This window comes from Suricata suricatta, chromosome 11 (assembly GCF_006229205.1).
Source record: "Suricata suricatta isolate VVHF042 chromosome 11, meerkat_22Aug2017_6uvM2_HiC, whole genome shotgun sequence".
In the NCBI taxonomy this organism is placed as follows: domain Eukaryota; kingdom Metazoa; phylum Chordata; class Mammalia; order Carnivora; family Herpestidae; genus Suricata; species Suricata suricatta.
This window is the reverse complement of record NC_043710.1, coordinates 85,510,122-85,533,019: the sequence shown is the minus strand read 5'-3', so window position 1 is coordinate 85,533,019 and position 22,898 is coordinate 85,510,122. Positions and strand designations below refer to the sequence as shown.

General features: G+C 44.3%; 1 protein-coding gene across 3 annotated transcripts in view; it reads left to right on the top strand.

The window, feature by feature from the left end:
* Positions 1-22,898, top strand: part of FLI1 (Fli-1 proto-oncogene, ETS transcription factor) — a 119,279-nt gene that overhangs the window by 42,523 nt on the left and 53,858 nt on the right. Inside the window, exon 2 of one of the 3 annotated variants that reach the window (XM_029956218.1) lies at positions 21,921-22,132. The exons of 1 other annotated variant lie outside the window; for it this stretch is intronic. In XM_029956218.1, the coding sequence (XP_029812078.1) occupies positions 21,921-22,132 (212 nt within the window). Of the gene's footprint in view, positions 1-21,920; positions 22,133-22,898 lie in introns of those variants that run through there. One more of the 3 variants, XM_029956220.1, reaches the window with a different exon arrangement.

Below are 22,898 nucleotides of genomic sequence, written 5' to 3'. Positions count from 1 at the left end.
ACAGTCAGGAATCTCAGACTCAGGAAACTTCTCACAAAGGGTGTAATATAAGTTAATAAGCTACAGCTCTTAATGGTGACATTAGCACTCTGGGTTCTGAAATCCTTAAGATGTGTACCTATAGCCATCTTGTCATGCTTGAAATTCTCATTATTGGCTTGATATCCTGAATCCCTTTGTCACTTGAGCAACTTTGAGAATATGGGAACCTGGAGAGGTTTTGTGAGATACACCCATTTCAGACACACCCAAGACATCCCAGGTATAGATAAAAATCTCCAGTGTAGCTAAAACATTCAAAAACAGAGCTTATGGCTAATGGTATACCACTAAACCAGGTTGTTCCCTGGCTTTCCAAAGCAAATGCTCATCTAATACTGTATGGATGTTGAGAAGAAAACTAGAAAGAATGGTTATTTTTCTGACTCTAGAAAAGACAGATAGCTACCATGTTGTCTATGTGCATACTTTATGCTTTAATACTATTTGCATAAGTTAAATATTTATAGTGCAATATTTAGTAGTTTTCAAAATGCATTCTAATTTGTGGGTATTTGTGTGTGTGCAGGTGTGTGTGGGAGACCATGAAAAAGACTAAGCTGTCTTGCCATTTGGGAGTAGAGCCTGACTCAGCACCCCAAACCAGGCCAGACCCCAGTCTGCATTCCAAAGGATGGTACTAACCAGATGATAATTCTGGGGCTCCCCCTCCATGCCCAAGCAAACGTTTTCTGAGGAGTCTATACACACATATGAAGGAGTATGGGTATCTTTCTGAGCTCAAGAGTCATATTTCTCCAGTAGATTTCAATCTTAAGTGGAGAAGACTCTTTCAAATTGAATTTGTTGAATCCAACCAGCTATGTAGTGATGATGATATGGACCCTCCATGGGAGCAGGAGAAAGGCCTCTTGATATAGAACAGAAAGAAAAAGATGAGACCCAGGGGCCAGCACAGCCCTCTCCCTCATCTGTAAAATGAGGCTATATTCTTTGACCTACCTCAGCGTGTTATCTTCAGGACCATGCTACCTGAGAGCCAAAACAAACAAAACCCCCAAATAACCAAAAACACAGAATACACAGCACAAAGTAAGGTATTCCTGAATGAGACTCATATGGAGATACCAGAGAGGCCTGTTTCGTGTCTCTCTAGAAGGCCTCCATCGCACCTGAGCACTGACCCTCTGCAACATGGTACTTCTCCAACATCAATGAGTTCTACAGCTTGATAGGTACTAGTTCTGCTACCTTGGTAACAATTTCATCCAGGCTCCTATCTCTGAACCATGAATTCCACCATGAACAAGATGTTCTTTTTTTCCCCCATCTTTTAAATTAATTTTTAATGAAAGCAATAACACATGAATACATTGCTTTAAAAAATTCAAATAGTGATGAAGTAAGAGCCTCCTTACCTCACCATTCACCCCTCCCCTCAGTCTTACCCTCATCTTACCTGTGGCCATTGAGGGTTTATTGAGGTTTCTAGACAGATCATGCAGATGATGTATCACCTTTCCCTCAGGAAACTAGCTTTTAGGCTGAGTTCCAGTTACTTTTGCTGTAATGTTACTGGTGAGGCTTTTGAGGAGGTTTAATTTCTATCCAACTGCAAATGGTCAATATGATGTACATAATATGGAGAGCTTGGCAATAAGGAGCAGAATTGCTTAATAAAAACTTGTGTGGAAATAGCTGGTGATCTGTAGGGAAATACATAGCCATCAGTAGTTCCCTGAGCTGAAGACTTTCCCATCAGCACTGTAGAACATTGGAGCTGGAAGAGATAAGTGTAGCCACATTCAACCCTTGAGTTTTCCATATTAGTCTTAACAAGGAACATTAATGCTTTACGGTAATATTGTCATGTGGTTGTGCAATTTTTAAGGAATGTGCTCATGGGGGAGCAAACACTCTATGCTTCCCTTACCCTTATGCCTTACATGCCATCTCTCCTACTCCTTCATTTTATGGAAGGGGAAATGGAAAATCAGAGAAGTAATCTTTGTTCAAGAGCCCATAGCTAGTCAGTGATGGAGCAGAGACCAGAGTTCTGGATCCCATGTTTCTCATCTGGTGCTCTTTCTCCTCTACATGCATTCCTTGCTAATATCCCATCCTAAGAAATCAGGTATAAACAATGCACTGAAATATGAGACAGCCACACGTCTGCCTTTCTTGCATTACTCAGGTGTTTCAAAGCTCAGAGCTCCTTGCTACCCCAGCTCATCCCCTGCCACCTAAGCTTTCCAAATGCTTCTAGGTGAGATGCCTAGAGTCAAGGCCATTTCATTTCTGGGTGTTCTTCTACCTGCTGAGCCTTGCATGATCTAGAATGAATAGGAAAAAATCTGATTTGGACTCCTGAAACCCTTATTTAAGTTGTGTGACATTTAAAAGTCATATAACCTAGCTCAGGCTCAATTTCTTTACTTGTGAACCATTGCACTTACCTTAGAGTGTTGTCACCAGGGCCGCCCAGATAACATAATGTATATGAAAGCATTTTAGAAAAGAAAATACTACAGGCAGATTGCTATTGTTATCAATGTTTGGCTCATCTTTTTATGTCCAGGATTGAAAATATCTCCTCCATTGATGTCTGAACAATAACAACAAAAAAATGGAACAAAGCAGAGACCCAAGGCTGCATTTGTACTCCGGAGTCCCCTGTATTATAGTATCTATGTTGGGCTTTCCAGTGTGTAGGTCAAAACAAAACAAAACAAAAAAGAAGAAGAAAAAGCAGTAGCAAATACTGCTTGGTTTTGCATTTTCCCTTCTGTTTTCTGATTAGAGTCTCTATGGCCTGTGAGTGCAAAGAGAACCTCAAAAGATTGTGTTTGCTGCAGATAAGCACCAAACTCGATGTTTATCAGCATTATCTCCTGCAAACTCACTCTCTGGAGGCTTCAAAGACCCGGGAGATCTCTCAGCCTTGTTCTGAGGAGAAGCATGCTCCTGCAGGGCTCAGCAGCAGGTGTGGTCCAAGAGTCCTTGCTCCATCCCTAGGAACATGGTTGTCTTGTTTCTCCACAGGCAAAAGAAGGAAGCAGAGGGTTTACCCAATACCTGGGGATGGGTAGTAGGGTAAAGGGAGCAGCAGCAGAAAAGGAGTGTTTTGAAACCAGCTCAGAAAGGCTGAGCAAGAAGGTGTAGTGGGGGAGGGAAAGAAAGGCTATATACCTACCTACCCCCACCGTCTCAGGACTTCATCTGCCAGACAAACTCATCACACCTCCAAAAGGTGTGTGAATTCCCTCCCTGCTCCCAGCTCATCATCCCCTACCCTCTTTGGGTGAGCCCACTAGTCTGTATTCAGAGCAATTGTTGGCAGGGAGGGGGACAGTAGCAAGGGGGAGGGGGACTGGGGGAATGGGGGAGCCAGCATTTTATTAGGCTGTTGAATTTGATTTATTAGGGGGGAAAAATCCTTCGCTTGCTTGCCACACAGGTTATTCTCAAAGTGAAAACTCTATTTTACTTTGAAAAAAAAAACATGGCAAAAGTGCCTACAGTTATGAATGGAGCTCTTTGTTACCTTCCAGATCGACAAGACAGACTGTTTGGTTCATGTCTGTGCACTAGCAAAGGAGTGTGGGGGCCTGGGAGACAGATGTGGCCTTAATTGCATGGAAATATTAGAAGATCGTTAAGCCATTTTGACAGGATTTTCCTCTTGCTGCAGGAGCAAAGGGCCACGTCTGAACTGCATCGAGTCTGGCCAGACCCTCCAGCTGGGCCTCTTGTCCTGGCGTGTGAGAGACACATGGGCCTTGATTCACTTGCCCTGATAGTAGAAGGAAAGAGATGCCTCCTTGCTAAAGACGTCTATGTATGTCTGTGCTCACTGAGTGCAGTGATTAATCCCCCCCAAAATTCTCAGATCCAAAGTGGGAGTTGGAAGAGAAGCTGGGTATCGAAATAAATATTTGGAAATGGGTGTGCACATGCACACAAAGGGAGAATGATCAGGCTGTCTTTAAACCCAAAGGTGTTCTCTGTAAATCTCTCGAGGGACCCACATAGGGTCTGAAAGATTTACTGAAAGAATAAGTCTATTATCACAACAAATAATGGTATTTAAAGACAACAGTTTTCTATCTATTCGCTTTTCCCTTTGTAGTTTACATTTGGTGCTTACAGAATTATTCCACTGAGAGTCTTGGCATCAAGTCAGAGAAATCTTAGAAGAATGTTGGGTTATCAAAGAACAAAACCTGGTAAATATGGTCAATCCAGTCTCTTCTTGCCTGGCCAGCCATGGCTCCACTACCCTTTGACCCTTTCCTCTTCTTTTACTTGCCCCAGATAATTTCTGTGTGTCTAGAGAACACAATTTTTTTCACATAAGCCTATATTAAAATAATTATGAGGATTGATCTGCTGGGAGGTAAGGGGAAACCTATCTAAAACTACAATGTGGGGAGCCCTTTGGGTTACAAGAGTAAATGTTTTAGAACAAGTCTTTCTCAACCATCAAATGTAGACAATTGGGACTTGGAGTGAATTGGTATCATATAGTCCTCCCTTCAGAGGGGTGAGATCATGGTCATGTGAAGCATCGTAATGGTCATACGGGGCCACTTCTTGGTGTTGGGCTGGTGGGTCATTGCTTAGATGGTGTTTGAGCCACAGCCTGGGAGAGATGGGGACAGGGTGACCAGAAAGGAAGGGAGGGAGAGAATGTGCAGCAGCAGAGATCCTGTTTTCATGCAAATGTTGTTGTTAACCTAAAGGGAAAAAGGGAAGGGCTACCAGGCAGCATTGGCACACCAGAGCCCCCAAGCTGTGCTAGTCAAGTGTTGCTCTCCCAAGGGCTGGACCTTTGAGAAGCACCAGGGATGTGTTACAAGACCAGGAGTACACAGTCTGCAAGCTCTAGTTGCACGTACCTGCCCACTCAGGCATGGGCTCTGGGTCCCTGAGGAGAAGGAGAATTTGCCTTCCAGCCAGTCAGGATACAGGAGCACCTTACTACAGGATCTTACCACTGCTCTTCCAGATGACTGGAGATCTAGGTGACTCATTTTAGGACCCTGCATAGAGAGCCACAACATTTTGCTAAATGGAGAATGGTGCCCTTGCAAATCCCTTGGGAATAGACTTTGAGGGTGGTGGCAGTGAGTCTATGCCCCCTTCTCCCTGCTATATGCTCTTCAGAGGATTAGATGAAATATTGAGGTCCCAGATGGCTATTTATTACCAGGAAAGTCCCTGCAGTACGTTTGCTGATAGTCGATGAAGTGTTAACACCTTACCTCTCGGCCACATTCCTGCTCAGTTCACTGCTTTCCTCTTCTCTGAAATCCCCCTGCCTTGACAGTTGGTTGGGTCATCTCTCAGTACGTCATGTCCTGCCACCTTCTCAGGAGGCGATGGCTCAGTTTCTTTATTGCTTTCTGGGATGCTACACATGGCGGAAGACATGGTCCACGTTGTTTCATGAGCTGCGGTAAATTAACAGTGCAGACACTTTACACTTTCCAGAGTTCTTTTGTGAGTCTTGTTCTCATTTAATTTAATCCTCACAACAGACCATAATTCCTGCATATTAAATTCAGGATCTCCCCCCCTCTTCTTTCTCACTACACTCTCCCTGCCTAGGGCATAGGCTGTGATTACACAGCAGATTTGGAGAAGCTACTTACCTATTCAGGGTGACCCTCTCATTTACAAAGTCATCTGCATGTTTATCTAATATTTAGTTCACTAGAGAGATAGAATCAGATCAATGGTAGGGGGTAGTTTCTACAAATTTCCTAATTCTATAGTAACTACAATGCTATTTACATTCTGTGATGCCATTTTTCCGTTGACATATTCCTGGAATACGTTGACATATTCCAGTGCCTGGTACATAGCACATGCCCAATAAATACTTGTTAAATGAATGAATGCACCAATGGCTGAATGCTTTTTTTGAGGCAAATATGTTCATGATTCCCTAAAGAGAGAGGATGTTAAGGAAATAGCCAATGTGACATTTGCATGTTTTGAATAGTGCCCAGTCTGGACACTGAGCATACGTGTCTAGAACCTGTGCTGGTCACTCTAGTTACCACCAGTAACACATGGCTATTTAGATTTAAATTAACTACAATTCAATAAAATTTTAAAATTCAGTTCCTCAGTCACACTCGCCACATTTCAAATGCTTCATAGCCACACAGGACTGGTGACTTCTCTATTGCACAGTACAGATATTTAAATATTTCATATCACAGAAATCTCTATTGGACAGTATTGGTCTAGAAGATAAATTTACAAGTCCATTGTCTTTCTATGTGAAAAGATAATATATTGGAGCACCTCGTGGCTTAGTCAACTGAGCATCCAACTCTTGATTTTGGCTCAGGTCATGATCTCACTCTCGTGAGACTGAGCCCCACATCAGGCACTGTGCTGCTGGGCATGGAGCCTGCTTACAATTCTCTCTCCCTCTCTCTGCCCCTCTCCCCTGCTTATACTCTGCCTCTTTAAAAAAATTAAAAATAAAAAATAAATATTTTGCTTCTTTTTATAAAAAATTTAATGTTTATTTATCTTTCACACACACACACACACACACACACACACACACGCACATGAGCGTGAGCAGGGGAAGCGCAGAGAGAGGGAGACACAGAATCCAAAGCAGGCTCCAGGCTCTGAGCTGTCAGCACAGAGCCCAATGTGGAGCTCCAACTCACAAACAACAAGATCATGACCTGAGCTGAAGTCAGGTGCTCAACTGGCTGAGCCACCCAGGCACCCCTTATTTTTTTTAAGTTTATTTATATATTTTGAGATAGAGAAAGAGAGTGAGCAGGGGAGGGACAAAGAAAGTGGGGGAAAGAGGATCTAAAGTGGGCTCTGTATTGAAAGCAGCAAACCCAATGTGGGGCTCAAACTAAAGAACCATGAGGTCATGACCTCAGCGCTTAACCAACTGAGCCACCCAGGTGCTCTGTCACATTTTGTTTCTTAATTCTGATTTTATTGCAAGACTGAGGTTAAAGAACATGTTCTTGTTCTTTTCCAGAATACTTAACACTTTTGAAAAGTCCCTCAGACTGTTAGACTTGAAACCTTCTTTGGGTCAGGATTAGAAGGAGCAAGGTGACTATGAGGTTTCCCAGGGACATGTTGCTCCCAATTTCCCAAGAAGGGCAGGATTGGGAAGGTTGACATCATTGATTTTGGACTTCTTATGGAAATCACCAAGCCCATAATAAATGTGGGCAACCTCATCCATGCAGAAAACTAAGCAGAAGCAGCCATATAAGAACTTGACAGCCTTAGACAATGACCCTGGAGTAAAGGGAACCAAAAAGGAAAAAGGAGCTGATGAGGTTTTTGGACATCTCCTCAGGGCATCCCCACCTGGCGGGCTAGTTTGTCATTTCCCTTAAGTTTTTGAGACATCACGGATTAAGCCTTACTGCCACCATGGCACATGCCCTTGAGAGAGACAGACAGGCTCCTACTGGGCAAGGCCAATACCTTCAGAATCTTCCAAGAGTAGAACACTAAGTAATTTTTGTATAGTTACTAAATCAGTCCCAAGTCCCCAGGAACTGTCAGTGGGCTTCAGCTGGGCCTTCTGTGCAAATAGCTTTACTGAGATTGACAAAGAAAATATCTCCATGTAATCCCACTGAGATGTTTTCATTGGAAGGCCATGGCAGGACTTGTTCACAAAATATCTGCTTTTCCTATAGATGGATGCCGAGAGACAGGAGGCCCGGTGCCAGACTGCCTAGGTTTGGCACTCAAGTCAAACAAGGATGAAGGCCAACCCAGTAGGCGACTGCCTTGAGGGCGGCTGCCAGCCGAAAAACCAGCTGTGTACCAGAGATGGAGCCTGAGCTCCAAGAGGAGCGGATGCGTGGCTTTTTGTATATAGACCAGGCTGTCCTCAGTTCCCCTTACCCCTCCCTGGAAGGGAGGGCAGTGGTCCCATGAAGCTACGATACACTGAGATGTCTCAGCTTGCTCATAGATAGGCTGACATATAATGCATCATCCAAATGGTAATAATTTTGAGAACGAAGGGAAGTATTATTTAGCATTTTCTGGAATAATTGGCACAGACTGGGACTGTCCCAGGCAAATAGGGCTGGAGAATCAATCCTACACTGCACTGGAGAGGGTCTTGCAGATCATCTAGTTCAGTCCTTTTGATGCTGCAAGAAGCAGGCCTAGGGAAATGAAGTGCTTTTCTTTTATTAGGATCTGTGAATCATAGTCAGAAGATTAAGGTCAGAGAGTGCTTACTATGTGACAGGCATGAGTTAAAGCACAATTATTATCATCAATATTTTACCAAAAAGGAAACTGTGGCACAGAGAGATTAAAGAATTTGCCCAAGGTCACAGAAGTAACAAGTGGTGAATGTAAAATGCAGATCCTGTTGGTCTGGCTCCATAAACACTACCTTCTCAAAGTAGGGATGCAGTGGGGAGGGCTTTTTGTATGTCAACCCACTCAACTTAAAGTGGGTCCTGTCATTATGCCCATTTTCAGGATGAGGGAATCAAGGCACTTAGTAAATGTTAATAATGTCTATGGAAAACCACAAAGAAAATCTGTCCCTGAGGGATTTAAAACCTAGTTCGAGACATTAAATGTGAACTTATGAAAAGCCACCATCTATGGCACAAGTGAAATGAAAATAAAAGCAACATGACAAAGCTGTCTAGAATAAAGTGCTGAATCGGTGGTAGAGATGGAAAGTACTACCGATATAGCAGTGTAAGAAGTGACAGTGGTGGGCTGCAGAAGACAGGGAAACTTCCTGGAGGTGGTGGCTCTTGAGGTGTCCGGGAAGGTCACTGTCATCCATCCCGGGCTCTACCTCTTCCAGGAAGCCTTCCTCGAACCTCTCACTCACTGCCCTTTCATCCCACCCTTACATGAGTATTGATATTTGGATCAGTCTTCTGCCTAGACTTGAGTTTCTTAAGGGCAGGTGTGCAATTTTGGAGTCTCATTTAGCTTTGTATTCCCTATGCCTAGCTGAGTGCCTGACCCCCAGTAGGTCTTCCATAAAAGTTCGGTGGGTAAATGAGATCTGAGGAGGGAGGGTTAACGAAGAAGGCAGTGCTCTGCAGGGATAGCTGGTTTGAAAGGAAAGCAAAGGAAAAGCTGGATAGCAAAGGAAAAAGCATAGGTATTTGCAGACACCTAAAGAGCAGTCAAGAATGTATATTATATAGGTGCCTAAAGGTTCAGAGTGCTGGGTCTTATGTATAATAAGAGGAGAATCTATTTAAAATAGAACATAAAGGGGTGCCTGGATAGCTCAGTAGGTTAAGTGGCTCAGGTCATGATCTCTCAGTCCATGAGTCTGAGCCCTGTGTCGGGCTCTGTGCTGACAACTCAGAGCCTGGAGCTTGCTATGGATTCTGTGTCTTCCTCTCTTTCTCTGTCCCTCCCCTGCTCACTCTCTGTCTCTCTCTCAAAAATAAATAAGCATTAAAAATGTTATTAGAACGTTAAAATGCAATAGAAGGAGCAAGAGAGCGAGAAGATATGGGAGCAGGATGCAGGAATAGTGAGGGAGACAAAAGGGAAACATGGGCAGAGGGTGCCAGAGGGATGGTGGAACAAGATAAAATAAAGCACACAAGGTAGGCAGAGATGGGTCAGAGCTGCCGAGCCAGCTCAAGACAAGACCTCCTTAGGCATCACCTCCTTCCATTATCTCCATCCTCAGGGATTTTGCCACATGTCACTGCAACAATATGGTAACCATATGCCGTGGGGCCACAAGAGAACTAAGCACCTTGGATAGCATGGTTCATCCAGATGTGAGAGTTGGAAGTATTGCAATGCACACTCAGGACAAGATGGGCATGAGGTCACCAAGCATGACTCCTCAAGCATGAATCATGGAAGGGAGACAGCCATTAAAAGCTGTGAGATATATTCAGGTGCTCCTCCTTTCCCAATGCCCTGTGACTAAGTGAAATAAAATGGAGTCCCTCATGCTACGCCTAGCTATCCATCACAGTGAAATAGCATTGCTGAGGCTTGCAGACATTTCCCAACTTGTGTGCACAAGATTGGACACTCTGGTTCTTGAGGCTGGTTTTGTGTTCATCTTCCTGTCCAGGGTGCTCCTTGGGTATAGCTGGAAGGAATAGAGCAAAGCCCCACCCCCACTCCCCCACTCCCGTATGTATGTTTCCTTGTGGGTTTCCTGTGATCATGAGGGCACCAGTTGCCATGGAAACTGTCACACGAGGAAATTGTCAGATAAGATCATAGCTTCTAGGAATAGGGCCCTCAAGGGGTTGTTGAGAAGGAACGGTCAATGGATTTGTGCTTAAATTTGAACAAGACATGGACACTTGGTGTGGCTGTTTAAAAAACAAAAAAAATGGGCAAGCCTGAGATACGAGGCTTAATCAAATTTGCTCATAGCCGAGGGAAACACGAGTCTAAGCAGTGGTGAAGGTGCTGTCAGGGCTCAGGGGGTCTCGGTGTCTCCTACCAACTCTGGGGCTTTTGTCCATTAAAAAGGTTATTGCACACCAACTAAGTGTCAGTAATGGAGCAAGCACCTGGGAATGGAAACAAAAAATAAGACTGATGGGGTTCCTTTCTTCTGAGCACCCTCAGCAGCAGGATTGGTCTTTGAGAAAAAGGATAGGAAAGTTCCCATGACCCCAGAAGTCAAAGAAGCACCCAAGGGCACCTGCCATCTACACTTCCTCCTCTTCCTAGCTCTAATGAATATTGTAGAAAGTGTCATTTCCACTTCTGGTGGACAACTTTCTGTCCCTTGGGTGAGCCCACCGTTTCAGATCTCAATTGCCTACTGCTCCCTTCCCTTTGTCATTCAGAGTCTCCTCTGGTTGCCACAGACCAGACTGAGATCCTCTTGGTCCAGCCACCAAGCCAGACCCATAAAGACAAGGCTCTAAGAACAGTTCTTAGTGCTCCCACTCTCAAGCAATAAGAAATGTCAGGAACGTTATTATGGCTGCCGGGCCATTCTATCAGCCCCTGCACTGGGTGAAATGCAGACTTTGTGAGGAAACATTACAGCCTCTCCCCACAGAGGACACTTCTTCCGAGCCTTCAGTTCTCTGGGATTGGGGCTGTGTGGCCATTCATCATTGTCAGAGAGCATTAAACATTTGGTAGAAGATAGTTTAAATTTTCCAGGAATGAAAGCTTAGGTAGTTTGCCCAAATCCACATAGCCAGTAATGCTCTGCATTGGCCCAGCCTGTAACCGGTGCCTTTTATTAGAACACATTTTTGAAACAGTACCCTATGGAGTGAGGACACAGACAAAGTGGTTTATTTCCTCTGCCCTTTGCCTTTTCACCCCTCCTGAAGCAGATCTGCTCGAGGATCCTCTGGGGCAGAGAGACTGCTCCCTGCCCCGTCTGGATCTTCAATAGTCCTCACTTGCCAACACCTCTGTAGTCAGTAAACCACCCTCCAGATTAGAGAAAACATTCAGATAACCACCTGTATATCACGGGCACCAGGGCACCAATCCCTCTTCTTGGAGTCATTGACCTTTTAGTTGTCCCCAGACAGAGGAAGGAGTAGAGCCACTGGTATGGAACTATTCCAGTATTTTTGATGACTGGAACCGCCTCCCCTGTGAAGTCAGATAGCATACAGTCTTGATGTAAGTGATGAGCAGCAAAACAAAACAAAACAAAACAAAATTTTAAAACACCAAAAAACAAAAAACAACCCGTAGGGAACTGTTGGTCTACCAGTAGTCTACCTAGTAGACTTGTCTACCTGGGTCACCTTCCAGAACTTCTGCCTTCCCTACCTGCCTCTCCCCATGACATCTGGGTTTTTGTTTTGCTGGTTGACAGCTGTCCATCATCACCTGTTTGCACCAGTGAGAGCTTTATTTACCCCTTTTGGCCCTTCTGAACTGACAGGAGCACATAGACTCCATTTCACAGAAGCAAACACCTAAGCTTCCTAACCTTAGTGAGCCTCAGCTTCCCATCTCCATTCAGTTCTGCCCCTGCAGCACTAAGAGGTCCACCTCAGGGGTCTGGTCACCCCCTATTATGGGAGAGGAGCTTGACTCCTGGATGGTCAGATGTAAAAGACTCTACATAACAGATCTTCTCTAACCCTTTTGCTATCACCTTTGTCATCGAGAAAAAGCAGGTTGACGAGAGGTCAGACCCATTGTAAAGAAACAGAAAGTAAAGCATTCTATAAAATGTTCCTGTCTTGGGGTTCAGACTAACCTTCTATCCCCTTCCTGTTAGTTTCCATATTCAGCACTTTTTTCTTTTCAGCAGTAAAATCATTTTCTGTGGGAGGAGAATTTAACTTTGATGTTTAGAGATGCCCTTTAAATGTGGTTATGGTCAAAATAGTGACTGTAAAAACTCAAAGTCAACAGGCAAAGGTAGATACCCACGGGAGACCTGGAGAAGCATCTAATGGGGATCGTGATTAACACAAGGCCACAGCTCTGGATTCTGTTACACAGCATGCCTTTACAGAACACAGAGACCCTCTTCTCTGAACTCATTTAGGCTCATTCCCTTAATTTATTGAACTCCATTAAATAAAGTACTTTCATCTGCAAAGGATTCTAATTCCATTTTCTAGGAACTTGGCTGGCTGCCTTTCCCTGGGTCGCCCAGTGCAGAGCCCCCTCCCCAGTAAGTGAAGATTTAAGTTGGGGAGTGGGTGGATTGAGTGAAGGGGAGCGAGAGGACAGAGTTTAATAAAATACTTTAGAAATCAGCGAACCACTCTGAGTTTCCATGGCAGGTTTGGCTCTGCAGCCCAGCCTAAGATTATGGTTCGTGGGCTGGAACTAGTTTAGGGGAAGAGTGTAAGTTCTGCAGTCAGGCTACCAGTTGGAAGATTCACTAGTTGAGGGACCTGAGGCAACTCTGAACCTCGTTAAGCCTCAATTTTCTTTTTAATAGTATGAAGATCTTAACAAACATTTTAAAAGGCTAAATGAGGTAATGATTGTAAAAGTTCCTTATAAGCACCATGGTATCAAATAGCATGTGTTCTATTTATTCTTTATAATTTATTCATTTAAAAAATTTTAATGTTCATTTATTTTTGAGAGAGAGAGAGAGAGAGTATGAGCAGAGGAGGGGCAAAGAGAGAGGGAGACATAGAATCCAAAGCAGGCTTCAGGCTCTGAGCTGTCAGCACAGAGCCTGATATGGGGCTCGAACTCACAAGAACCATGAGATCATGGGCCAAAGTCAGATGCTAAATCGACTGAACCCCCCAGGCACCCCTCTTTCTAATTTAAAAAGTCATCCTTATTTGCTTTTTGTTTGTTTGTTGTTTTCTCCTTGCTGGTTAAGGGCAATTCCAATAGGTGATTATCAGAGGAGTTAGGCCTTAAGACTGAGATTGACCCACCCTCATTGTTTTAACCTGGAGAGGTTGTGCTTTGTGCCTTAGTCTCCCCATCTGTTTAGTCCTGATGCTGATTCCTGTAGCCAGTGTCAGTTGCCATGGTGAAAAAGACATGTAGACAATCACCCTCTGACTCCTCTGGACATGGGTTCTCTTGTTGCTGATGAACGTGATAGAAAATGTTCCAGTAACTATGGCTACATAAGAAACTACCAAAACTTAGAAGCATATAACAACTATTATGCTTGTGAGCAAACCTTCATCTGAAGGCTCATCACTCCCAAGTCTGGAGGTTGATGCCGGCTGGTTCCTCTTCCGGTGGGCCTCTCCATGCATGTGCTTGCTCTGCTTGGGCTGGTTTGGGCTTCCTTGCAGCACGGTGGCTGGTTTCCAAGGACTAGAGACCCAAGAGAGAACAAGAAGCAGGTGGGGGCCATAATGTCTTTTATCATCTAGCCTTGGAAGTCCAGCAGGGTCACTTCTGCCACCTTCTGTTTGTTGAAGCAGTCATGAAGTCCCATCTGGGATCAAGGGAGAAGGCCTGCATTCTGATAGGGAGTGGCAAGGGTTGGAAATATTGTTATGGCCCTTTCAGGTAAAGACAACCTGGCAGGTATGAGACAGGCAGCTCTGCTCTATACCCTGTGAGAGGGATTTCCGCTTAATATTTGGTGCCACTTTTCTCCTTATCCAACTTGTCAAAAGATTTGGCTTCTTTTCTCTTTGTCCATTTGCCCTCTGTGGGACTGAAATAATGAGCAAGAAATGGGTACCCGGCCAGCAGTCAGACAAGAGAGAGAAGCAAAAAGGCTTGAACTAACTAACAGCAGCTACCCGCTCATGGTACTTTAGATGTGGCTGTGATGAGATCCTCACCCAGTGGATGCTCCCATTGCCACAGAGCCTGCTGATTTCTGAAAGCGGAGAAGACAGAGGATTTTGCTCCCTAGAAACTTGTCTGAGTTTTGTATGCTCCCTGGCTGGCAAGAGCAGGGACTTCATGTCTTTATGCAAAGAATGTAATAAAAAGCCAAAGCTTGTGTGCTACCTGCAGTGACTCAGAGATTAGCTTTCCAGAGGCCTGGTCTGCGAGTCAAGTGGACCTGCCGAGCAGGGCAGCAGCAGGGAACTTGATGTGACTGTTTTTGACATCCTTTCACCCTCCCCAGTAAAGCTCATCAGCCATAGAAACCTGTCCGTTAAGCGATTCAGGGCAGGAGAGAGGGAAAATAAGGGGAGAGGAAATAATGTAGAATTAATGCTTCTTGGGAACCCAGATCTTGGGTCACTCCCTGTGCCAGCATAAAAGCTCAAACTAACTGTAGGGGTGAGCAAGAAGAAGAGTCTCCCCTCGATGGTGGCATCAGGGACTTTTCCTCCTCTGCCTCCATTTGGCTCATAACTGTGGATGATAGGTGTATTCTTCCTGTGAATGGGACCACAGCAGAAATTTCTTTCATGTATTCCTGTGTAGAATGGGGGAGACCCCGGGGTGCCTGGGTGGCTCAGTAAAGTAAGTGTCCAGCCCTTGGTTTCAGCTCAGGCCATGATCTCACAGTTTGGGAGTTTGAACCCCGAGTCAGGCTCTGCACTGGTCGTGCAGAGCCTGCTGGGGATCCTCTCTCTCTCTCTTATTTTTTACATTTTAAAATCATTTTTATTGAACTAATTTTAACAACAGTTTTAGCTGGTGGCAGTTGCCCCAACCAAAACAAACCCACCATGAATGCTATTCTACATTCTCAAAGTAATCCAGTTTGTTTTTGTTCTTGGAATATAGTTAAATTTTGATATCACATAATCAAGCAAATAGCGGTACATACTGTATTATCCAAAAAGACTTGATGCATTTCATTAAAAAAATCATTTTGCACGTGGCTTTAGCTTTATCAACAATCTCATCAACACATTCCATACTTCATGCTCTCAAAATAAAAAGTGCCCTAAAACTAACTCTAAGTTTTTTACTCATATTAATGAATTTTATCCAGGGTTATAGGAATTGAAGTTTAACATTTTACAGTCTAAGAGGCAACAGGGTTGAATGTTTAATCTGCATTTATCTGTAATGGAAGAGCCGCAGATATTTGGGGGAAAAAAGTTTTATCTCTGAACAACCCCAAGAGTGGACTGAGTAGCTGAGAGACCCCCTGCTCATGCTGTCTCTCAAAATAAACAAATAAACTTAAAAACAAACAATAGTCGGGAGATCTTCTGGATACTGTCTTAAACATCTTTTGTTTTTGTTTTTTTGTTTTGCTACTTTGGGGGCTTTTGTGTCTCTGTTTCAGCAAAGCTTTTTCAGAGATGCAATTGTTTGCTCATCATTAATATCAGCCAGGCCATCATGTGGCAAAGTTCTGACCACATTCCCCTATCACCAACTGACACGCACATGGAAAATAGCATTTGCCTTAATCTAAGGAAAATAAATTTGGGAAGATACATCTGCTAGTATTTAAAAAAAGAAAGAAAGAAAGATATATGCCAAATTAAAAAGGAAAGATTCTTTTTTAATTAATGAATTCATAGACATATGCAGGGCATTTTTCTGATGTCTGTTGCATACATGATGTATGAATGGCCACACAAGTAGCTGCTAGCCACCTACTATTTGGATTATCTCAGCAATAAATGGCTCTTCCCCTCACTTGCATGGCTATTTAACGGAATCTTGTCTATATAACCTAGAAACCTGTGATGATAAAGAAGAGTGAAACATATTAGCCAAGTAGGCTCTGTGTTCAGAGACCCATGGATTTTGCATTTCAAAATCTAACTCTTATCTCCAAACCTGCTAATTCTGAATCTTAGGCAACTTCCGTTACTTCTAAGTAACCCACACAGGGGAGAAGGAGGTATATCTCTGGTTTTATCTGTCCCCCCATCACAACTCCCAGCACAAAGGTCCTAATGCCATCTCTCAGCATTGGGCTTATTTTAGATTTGAGTACTTATTATACCCTAAGAACTTCAGACACTTTATTTGGGAAATTCACTTATATCATCTCCTGTTACCTTTATTCAAAATCTACTAGGTGAGGTATTGTTATTATCCCCCTTTCTATGGATAAGGAAATGAAGTTCATAAAGTATAAATAAATTGCAGTAGGTGACATGCAAGTGAGCAACTGATGGAGCTCAGGTTGGAGTTCATATCTCTCCAGCTTTAAAGATTGTGCTTAATAAACTCAAGAGGTGCCCTTAAAGTGCTTATAGTCTTCATGGGAGGCAACCAGGCAGCAAACCTGAATGTGAGTCCCAGATCCTACTCACTTGCTGTGTGAACTGAGCATGTTATTTCACTTCTCTGAATAGTCGTTTTCTCATCTGAAAAAATATAGGTAATAATAGTACATCTCTCATAGTATTACTAAGAGGATTAAATTAGATTACTCATATAAATAGTGTTTTGCACTTAATATATGTTATGATGATTGTCTGCTATGATCTATCTTCAATAATGAGAACACAGAATATATTATAAGTGATGAGCTAATGGCATCTCATCCAAATTGGGTAAGGAGAATCCCGTAGTAAGATAAGTGCCCCATTGGCCATATACTTCTGCTGGCTCCCTGGAGCAGCAGGGGAGCATGTGAAGGAAGGTTAACACAGCTTGGTAGCATTTCTGTAGGCAAATATGGCCATCCACTTAGCTCAGAACTGAAGCTGCCATCCCAAGTAGTTGCCCTTGTCTGAGCTTTCTGGAAAATGGGTCAAATAGTGTACTAATGTGGCTAGAGTTGAAGGGCTGCGTGCTTCTCTCTGGGTCTAGGACTCGGTGACTGAGGGACCAGAGCACCCTGAATTACAGGCCTAGACTTTGCAGCAAAGGAAAGATACTTTTCAGAATCCAATTACTAAGCCAAGTATTAACCATAGAACTGAGTACCACATGGGGCTAGGGACCCCACACCTTCTGTCTTCTTCACTTTGAAGTTAATTTTTACATAGCAGGCTCTAAAGCAACCTGGACACAACAGTCTTTAAAAGAATAACTTGTCTTCTGTGTCATGTCCAAAACCAATAGAAACAATAAATTCATTAAAAGCTGAAGGAACTTTGTCACTGAAAATAGTTAGTTTCTGAATTTTCATGCTGAAGTTCTTTCGAAATTCAGTCTATCATCCCCAAATTAAATTCTTATCAACAATTCATCAGTGAAAAGTTCTTGAAAACCAACAAGTCCTTCCTGTAAAGAGTTCTAAGTACAAGCAGGAGTTTTATGTTTAAACTTTTAAAAGTTTTAAGTGTTGAAGTAAAAGTAAACAGCTTTATGAGACATACATAAAATAGCAAGACTGGCTCAGGTGTAAAAGCTGTATCTGTCAGTTCCAAAGCTTCTCACATGATAAAAACAGCACCCAGGTCACTACACCCACATCAATTACAGTGACATGAGTCCCGAATACAAGTCTGTCACAACAGTCACCCAATGCCATGTTCCATGTTTGTCTTCTCCTCTATGCCTATCCCCTCTCCCACTGCCACCAGACCACTTCAGAAAAGGTACCCTATCATAAAGTCAGAAGGGTATTTGCCCTTCTTGGGATACTCCTAAAACTGTCAGCCTTGAATGGCAAAAGGGGTGCTACTTCCTTTCAGAGATGGTGAGAATGAATGTTCTTCCAGATTTCATTTTACACTAGGATCTCAGATCAACTCGTTTTTGTGATCTAGTCTGCCCAAATCTATTATTTGCACTTAGTCGCCTTCATCTCTGGTCTCCTGCCCATAGTAGGCTTCTTAATTCAGGCCAGCAGGCCAGACAAGGAAATGTTCTTCATCTTCTCCTTCTTCCCAGCCTCCCCTAACCACTAATTCTTTTCTCTGTACTGTTATAAGAAAGAAAAAAAAAACTTTTGCTTAGCAATGACTGGAAATAGAAAAGAAAGAAGGAGAGAGGAAAAGGAAGAGAAAGAGAGAGACTTTGTGTGTGGGTGTATGCACCTACCCTCGCAGTATTCTCACTGGGCTTTTATAAGCTCAAACGAGTCAGAGGGAATTATCAGGGAACATTTCATGGGTGAGGAAGATTTTGTTTACCTTAGAAAATGAGAAACATCGGATATGTGCACAGGTGGAAAGGACAAAGAAAGAGTACCTACAGCCCAAGGACGGACGAAGTGTATGTGAGTGGGGCCCATTGAGTGGAGCAGTGGGAGCTGTTAGCATTGGGCAGGAGTTGCCAAAGGGGGAAGTCATGAAATGTGAGGGTGGACATCTGGGGCCGAGGTAAGTTGTGGGAAAACAAGCAGATGACAGTAGGTTTGCTGTGGTCAACATGGAGTCAGCTCTGGGGGGTATTTGCGCAGGGATTGTGGCAGGATGTATTTATGACTTTCAAGGGAGCTTCATGTGTAAAGTGGGCTGAATGAGGGCAGAGCATACACGTGTGGGTTGTCATAGAGGAAAGGGTCTGACAAAGAAAGGCATTGGGAAGCACATGTGCCTGGAGGTAGATTCGTCAGACAGGAGGAGCGAGAGATGTTCTGAAAGAAATCAGGGTTCTCTCATCCTGTGATGTTGCCACTTGACTGAAGTTTTCTTTGGTTGTGAGCTGTATTCCAAAATGAATTCAAACAGATTTTGTGCCCTTTACTACACCTACACCTTGTCCTGTAAGTCTTCATTCTCATTTCCTTAAGAAATCTCTCCATGATCTGCCACTAGAAATCCCAATTTGTCTTATCTGTTTTCTGTTGCAATCTTTGCTACAAACCTTGGTTTTGGCACCATGTAGGTGCCATGAATCCCTTCCTTCTCTTGCTTTCTGGCCCACCATCTTTGGGGATAATGAAGGGAGGGAATCTTTCATGCTTCCCCAGAGCATTACTATCCCCAGTCCTGCCTCCTAGGCCCCCTTCCTTCAATTATTCCACCATCCTCTCCCCTAACCTAGAGGATGGGAGATAAGTTTTATAATTAGAAACTCCAAGATTTGTGCATTCCTGACCAAGCATAAAGCCACTCTCCACAGTAGAAGACAATACCTGATTCCTTAAACACAGTCTCTTTTTCTAGCAGAACTGGTGAGTGTTCTTCACTTTTATCATCAAAAGCGTACTTATGGGTCCTAGGTGGTAATGTCATCTCTGCTCCTAGTATAGAACCACCAGAATTTCAGGGACTCATGCTGGACTATCTGGAGGATTACAGTGTCACACTTCTCAACTTGGAACTGTAACACTTGGGTCTGGATGACAATTGAAAACTGGTTTGGGATATGGAGGCATGTCTGATCCCTAACTGACAAGGAGAATGGATATAATAATTGAAAGACAGCGGTTCCAAGAAGCACAGCTTTTCACCGAGCATGGCACAAGGGCAGTTGGTGGAAAATGAGCAAGGATCTCAGTGTATTTTAGGTCTGAATCAAGGGACACCAACTTGGTTGGGGGATGAGAGCCTTTCAATATTGTATAGGTAGCTCAACTTTGAAACTGCCATTTCTGGCCATATCTACCCTATTGAAAGCCTTCTGGTGCAGCAGCAGACTTCCTGGAGTATGTTCCAGTAATTCTCCCCTGGTCCCAGCTGGAAACAGCCTCAGAAGAGCCTTTTTCTTTGAAAGTTGGCTGTCCTGCTGGGGTTGAGAATGGCCTGGAACAAACAGTGACTTTAGCTGGTGGAGTAAACTAAATTTACAGGTGTAGGGAGGGCTTATGTAAAGGTGGTGTTTTAGGGCTGCCATAACAAAACACCATACATTGGGTGGCAAAAGCAACAGCAATTTATTTTCTCACAGTTCTGGAGGCTGGGAGTTCAAGATCAGGGTGCTGGTGGGCTCAGAGGGCTCTCTCCTTGGCTTGCAGATGGCTTGCTGCCTCTCTACATGGTGGACTCTGGGTGTCCAAATATACTATTCTAAGGACACCAGTTAGATTGGATTAGAGCTCATCCTAAGGATCTCATTTCAACTGAATCACCTCTTTACAGGCCCTTTCTCCAAATACAGTCTGATTCTGAGGTATTGGAGTTAGGGCTTCCACATGTGAACTTAAGGGAACATTTGAGCCCATAACAAGTAGTCTGAGAGAATCTTTACTTGAACAACAGTAATCATGAGAGCTAACATTTATTGGGTGTCTCTACGTGCCAGAAACTGTTCTTTTTTTCTTCTTTAATTTTTTTTAATGTTTATTTTTTGAGAGACAGAGACAGAGTGTGAGCAGGGGAGGGGCAGAGAGAGAGAGAGGGAGATAAAGAATCCAAAGTAGGCTCCAGGCTCTGAGCTGTCAGCACAGATCTGGCATAGGACTTGAACTCACAAACTGCAAGATCATGACCTGAGCCAAAATCAGACGCTTATCCAACTGAGTCACCGAAGCACCCCACCAGAAACTGTTCTAACCATTTGTCATGTATTATTCCATCTCCTCTTGACAATAATAGATTGTATAATTATAGATTTAGATTATGTAGATTATAAATTCTGCCTTCTAGATGTGTCCCTTCTTTTCTGAAAAGCAATCACTTTAATTTGGTGCGATTATGTGATAGAGTGATTTTTCACACCCCAGTTGGTGATGTGGTGTGAGTTGGAATACTGGGAGAATCTTATTGTGGTGCTTTGGCTGGTGGGCAATATCTGCAAAGTGCAAGGCTCTCTTTCTCAATCCAGACCTTCACAAGCAAGACTTCCTCCGGGTGATGAGACAGTATGAGCAGGAAGACGGAGGGTCTTTCAGAGGGCCTCTCCTGGACTCCCTCCATCCACAGAGCTGAAAATCTACCCTCATTCCTAGGCGAACTGAATCATCAGAATAAGACAGGAAGCTATCATCTCTAGAAGTCAGGCAAAAAAGCATGACAGAGCACTGTACCCAAGAGGCAGGCAGCCTCCCAATTGAATCATGGATGTGTAAGACACGCCAGCACATCCTGGGGAACCCCTACGGAAACTGCTGGTTGTTTCTTACAAGCTAGACACCTGTACCAAGATTCTTCTCATTTAACCCACCTATCAGCTCTGAAACAGCTATTCTTATTCCTGTTTACAGATAAGGAAACTGAAATTAGATGCAGCCACAGCCCTGGGCCCCACCCTTCCCTTCTGTGACCTTGAGCTGGATAGTTAACCTCTCTGGGTGGGTCTCACTGGTCTCACCTATAAAATAAATGCTCACTTTCATATCCCCCTCCATCCTGACAGCTCCACACAGCTAGTCAGTGGTGTTTCTGCTTATGCCTGACAGAGCCCGGCATTCAAGTGCCACTAGAACACTGCACGTGCACACTGTGTAACCACCTCTATTGGCCTTTGGCTCCCCACCCTCTCTTCTGCAGATCCAATAGTGGACATGCTCCTATGGCTCCCCCATCCCCACTCCCCTGCCCAAACTCCCTCCTCACCCAGGATAACCTGCAGAGAACCCATGCAGTTTGCATAAGGGTAAACTGGCCCCCAGAGTGTGAGTCAATTTGGGCAACTGCCTGAGACAACCCTGGGCCACCCTGCCAGCTCAGAGGGAGAGTAGGTGAAGAGTAACACTGGATGAACTGACACTGGGCTTTTGGTCTCCTTCTTTGACCCTCCAGGAGGCTCTGTCGGTGGTGAGCGACGACCAGTCCCTCTTTGACTCTGCCTACGGAGCGGCGGCCCATCTCCCAAAGGCCGATATGACCGCCTCAGGGAGTCCTGACTATGGCCAGCCCCACAAAATCAACCCCCTCCCGCCGCAGCAGGAATGGATTAATCAGCCGGTGAGGGTCAATGTCAAGCGGGAGTATGACCACATGAATGGATCCAGGTAAGCCCGCCAGGCCAGCGTGGCTCCAAAGGTAGGCGCGGCCAGCTGCAGGTGAAGGGCTGGTGGAGGCTTGAAGCAGGCTTGCTCCCTAGGTGTCTGAGGAGATCTGCAGCAGATAGGGATCTCGTGCTGGGCCAGGAAGCCTGAGTCAGTCTCTAGAAAGCTGGACAAGAGAGGGCTATAAAACTGAGGAATGGGAGCATAGCAAGGACAGGAAGCCCCCCTGGCTCTCTGAGCCTTGGTACAGCCCTCAATGGGCAGGTCAGAGTCAGGCTCATGACCCTCTGCAGATACTTATGGAACAACTATTTTGTGTCAGGCCTAGGTAGAACCCCTTTTGGGGATAACTTAGTGATAACCTACTCTCCCTGACCTGTTGAAGAAACTTGACCTCTTTAGGTGGGTCTCACTAAAGCAAAGATGGTTTGCCATCCTTGATGACAGAGGTGAGCACATCTATGAGCTCACTGCAAGGGAGGACACATCACACTTGGAAAGTGTATTCGGACTTGATGGTGCCCAGGGCAGTGAGACTTTTCCTGTGGAAATGCAGGGGAAAGACCCCAAGGAGAGAAGAATCAGAGGCATGCAGGAGGGCATTCGGGAGGACGGGTATCCCGGATCTCCTTCCTGGCTCTGCCCTGGGACATGCTGTCTAGCTGTCTGATCACCAGCTGCCTCCTTCCTAGAACAGGACTAGAGTATCTGCTTTTTCATAGGCTTGTTTCAATGGTTAAGTATGATGCTGTGGAGGAAGGACCCAGGA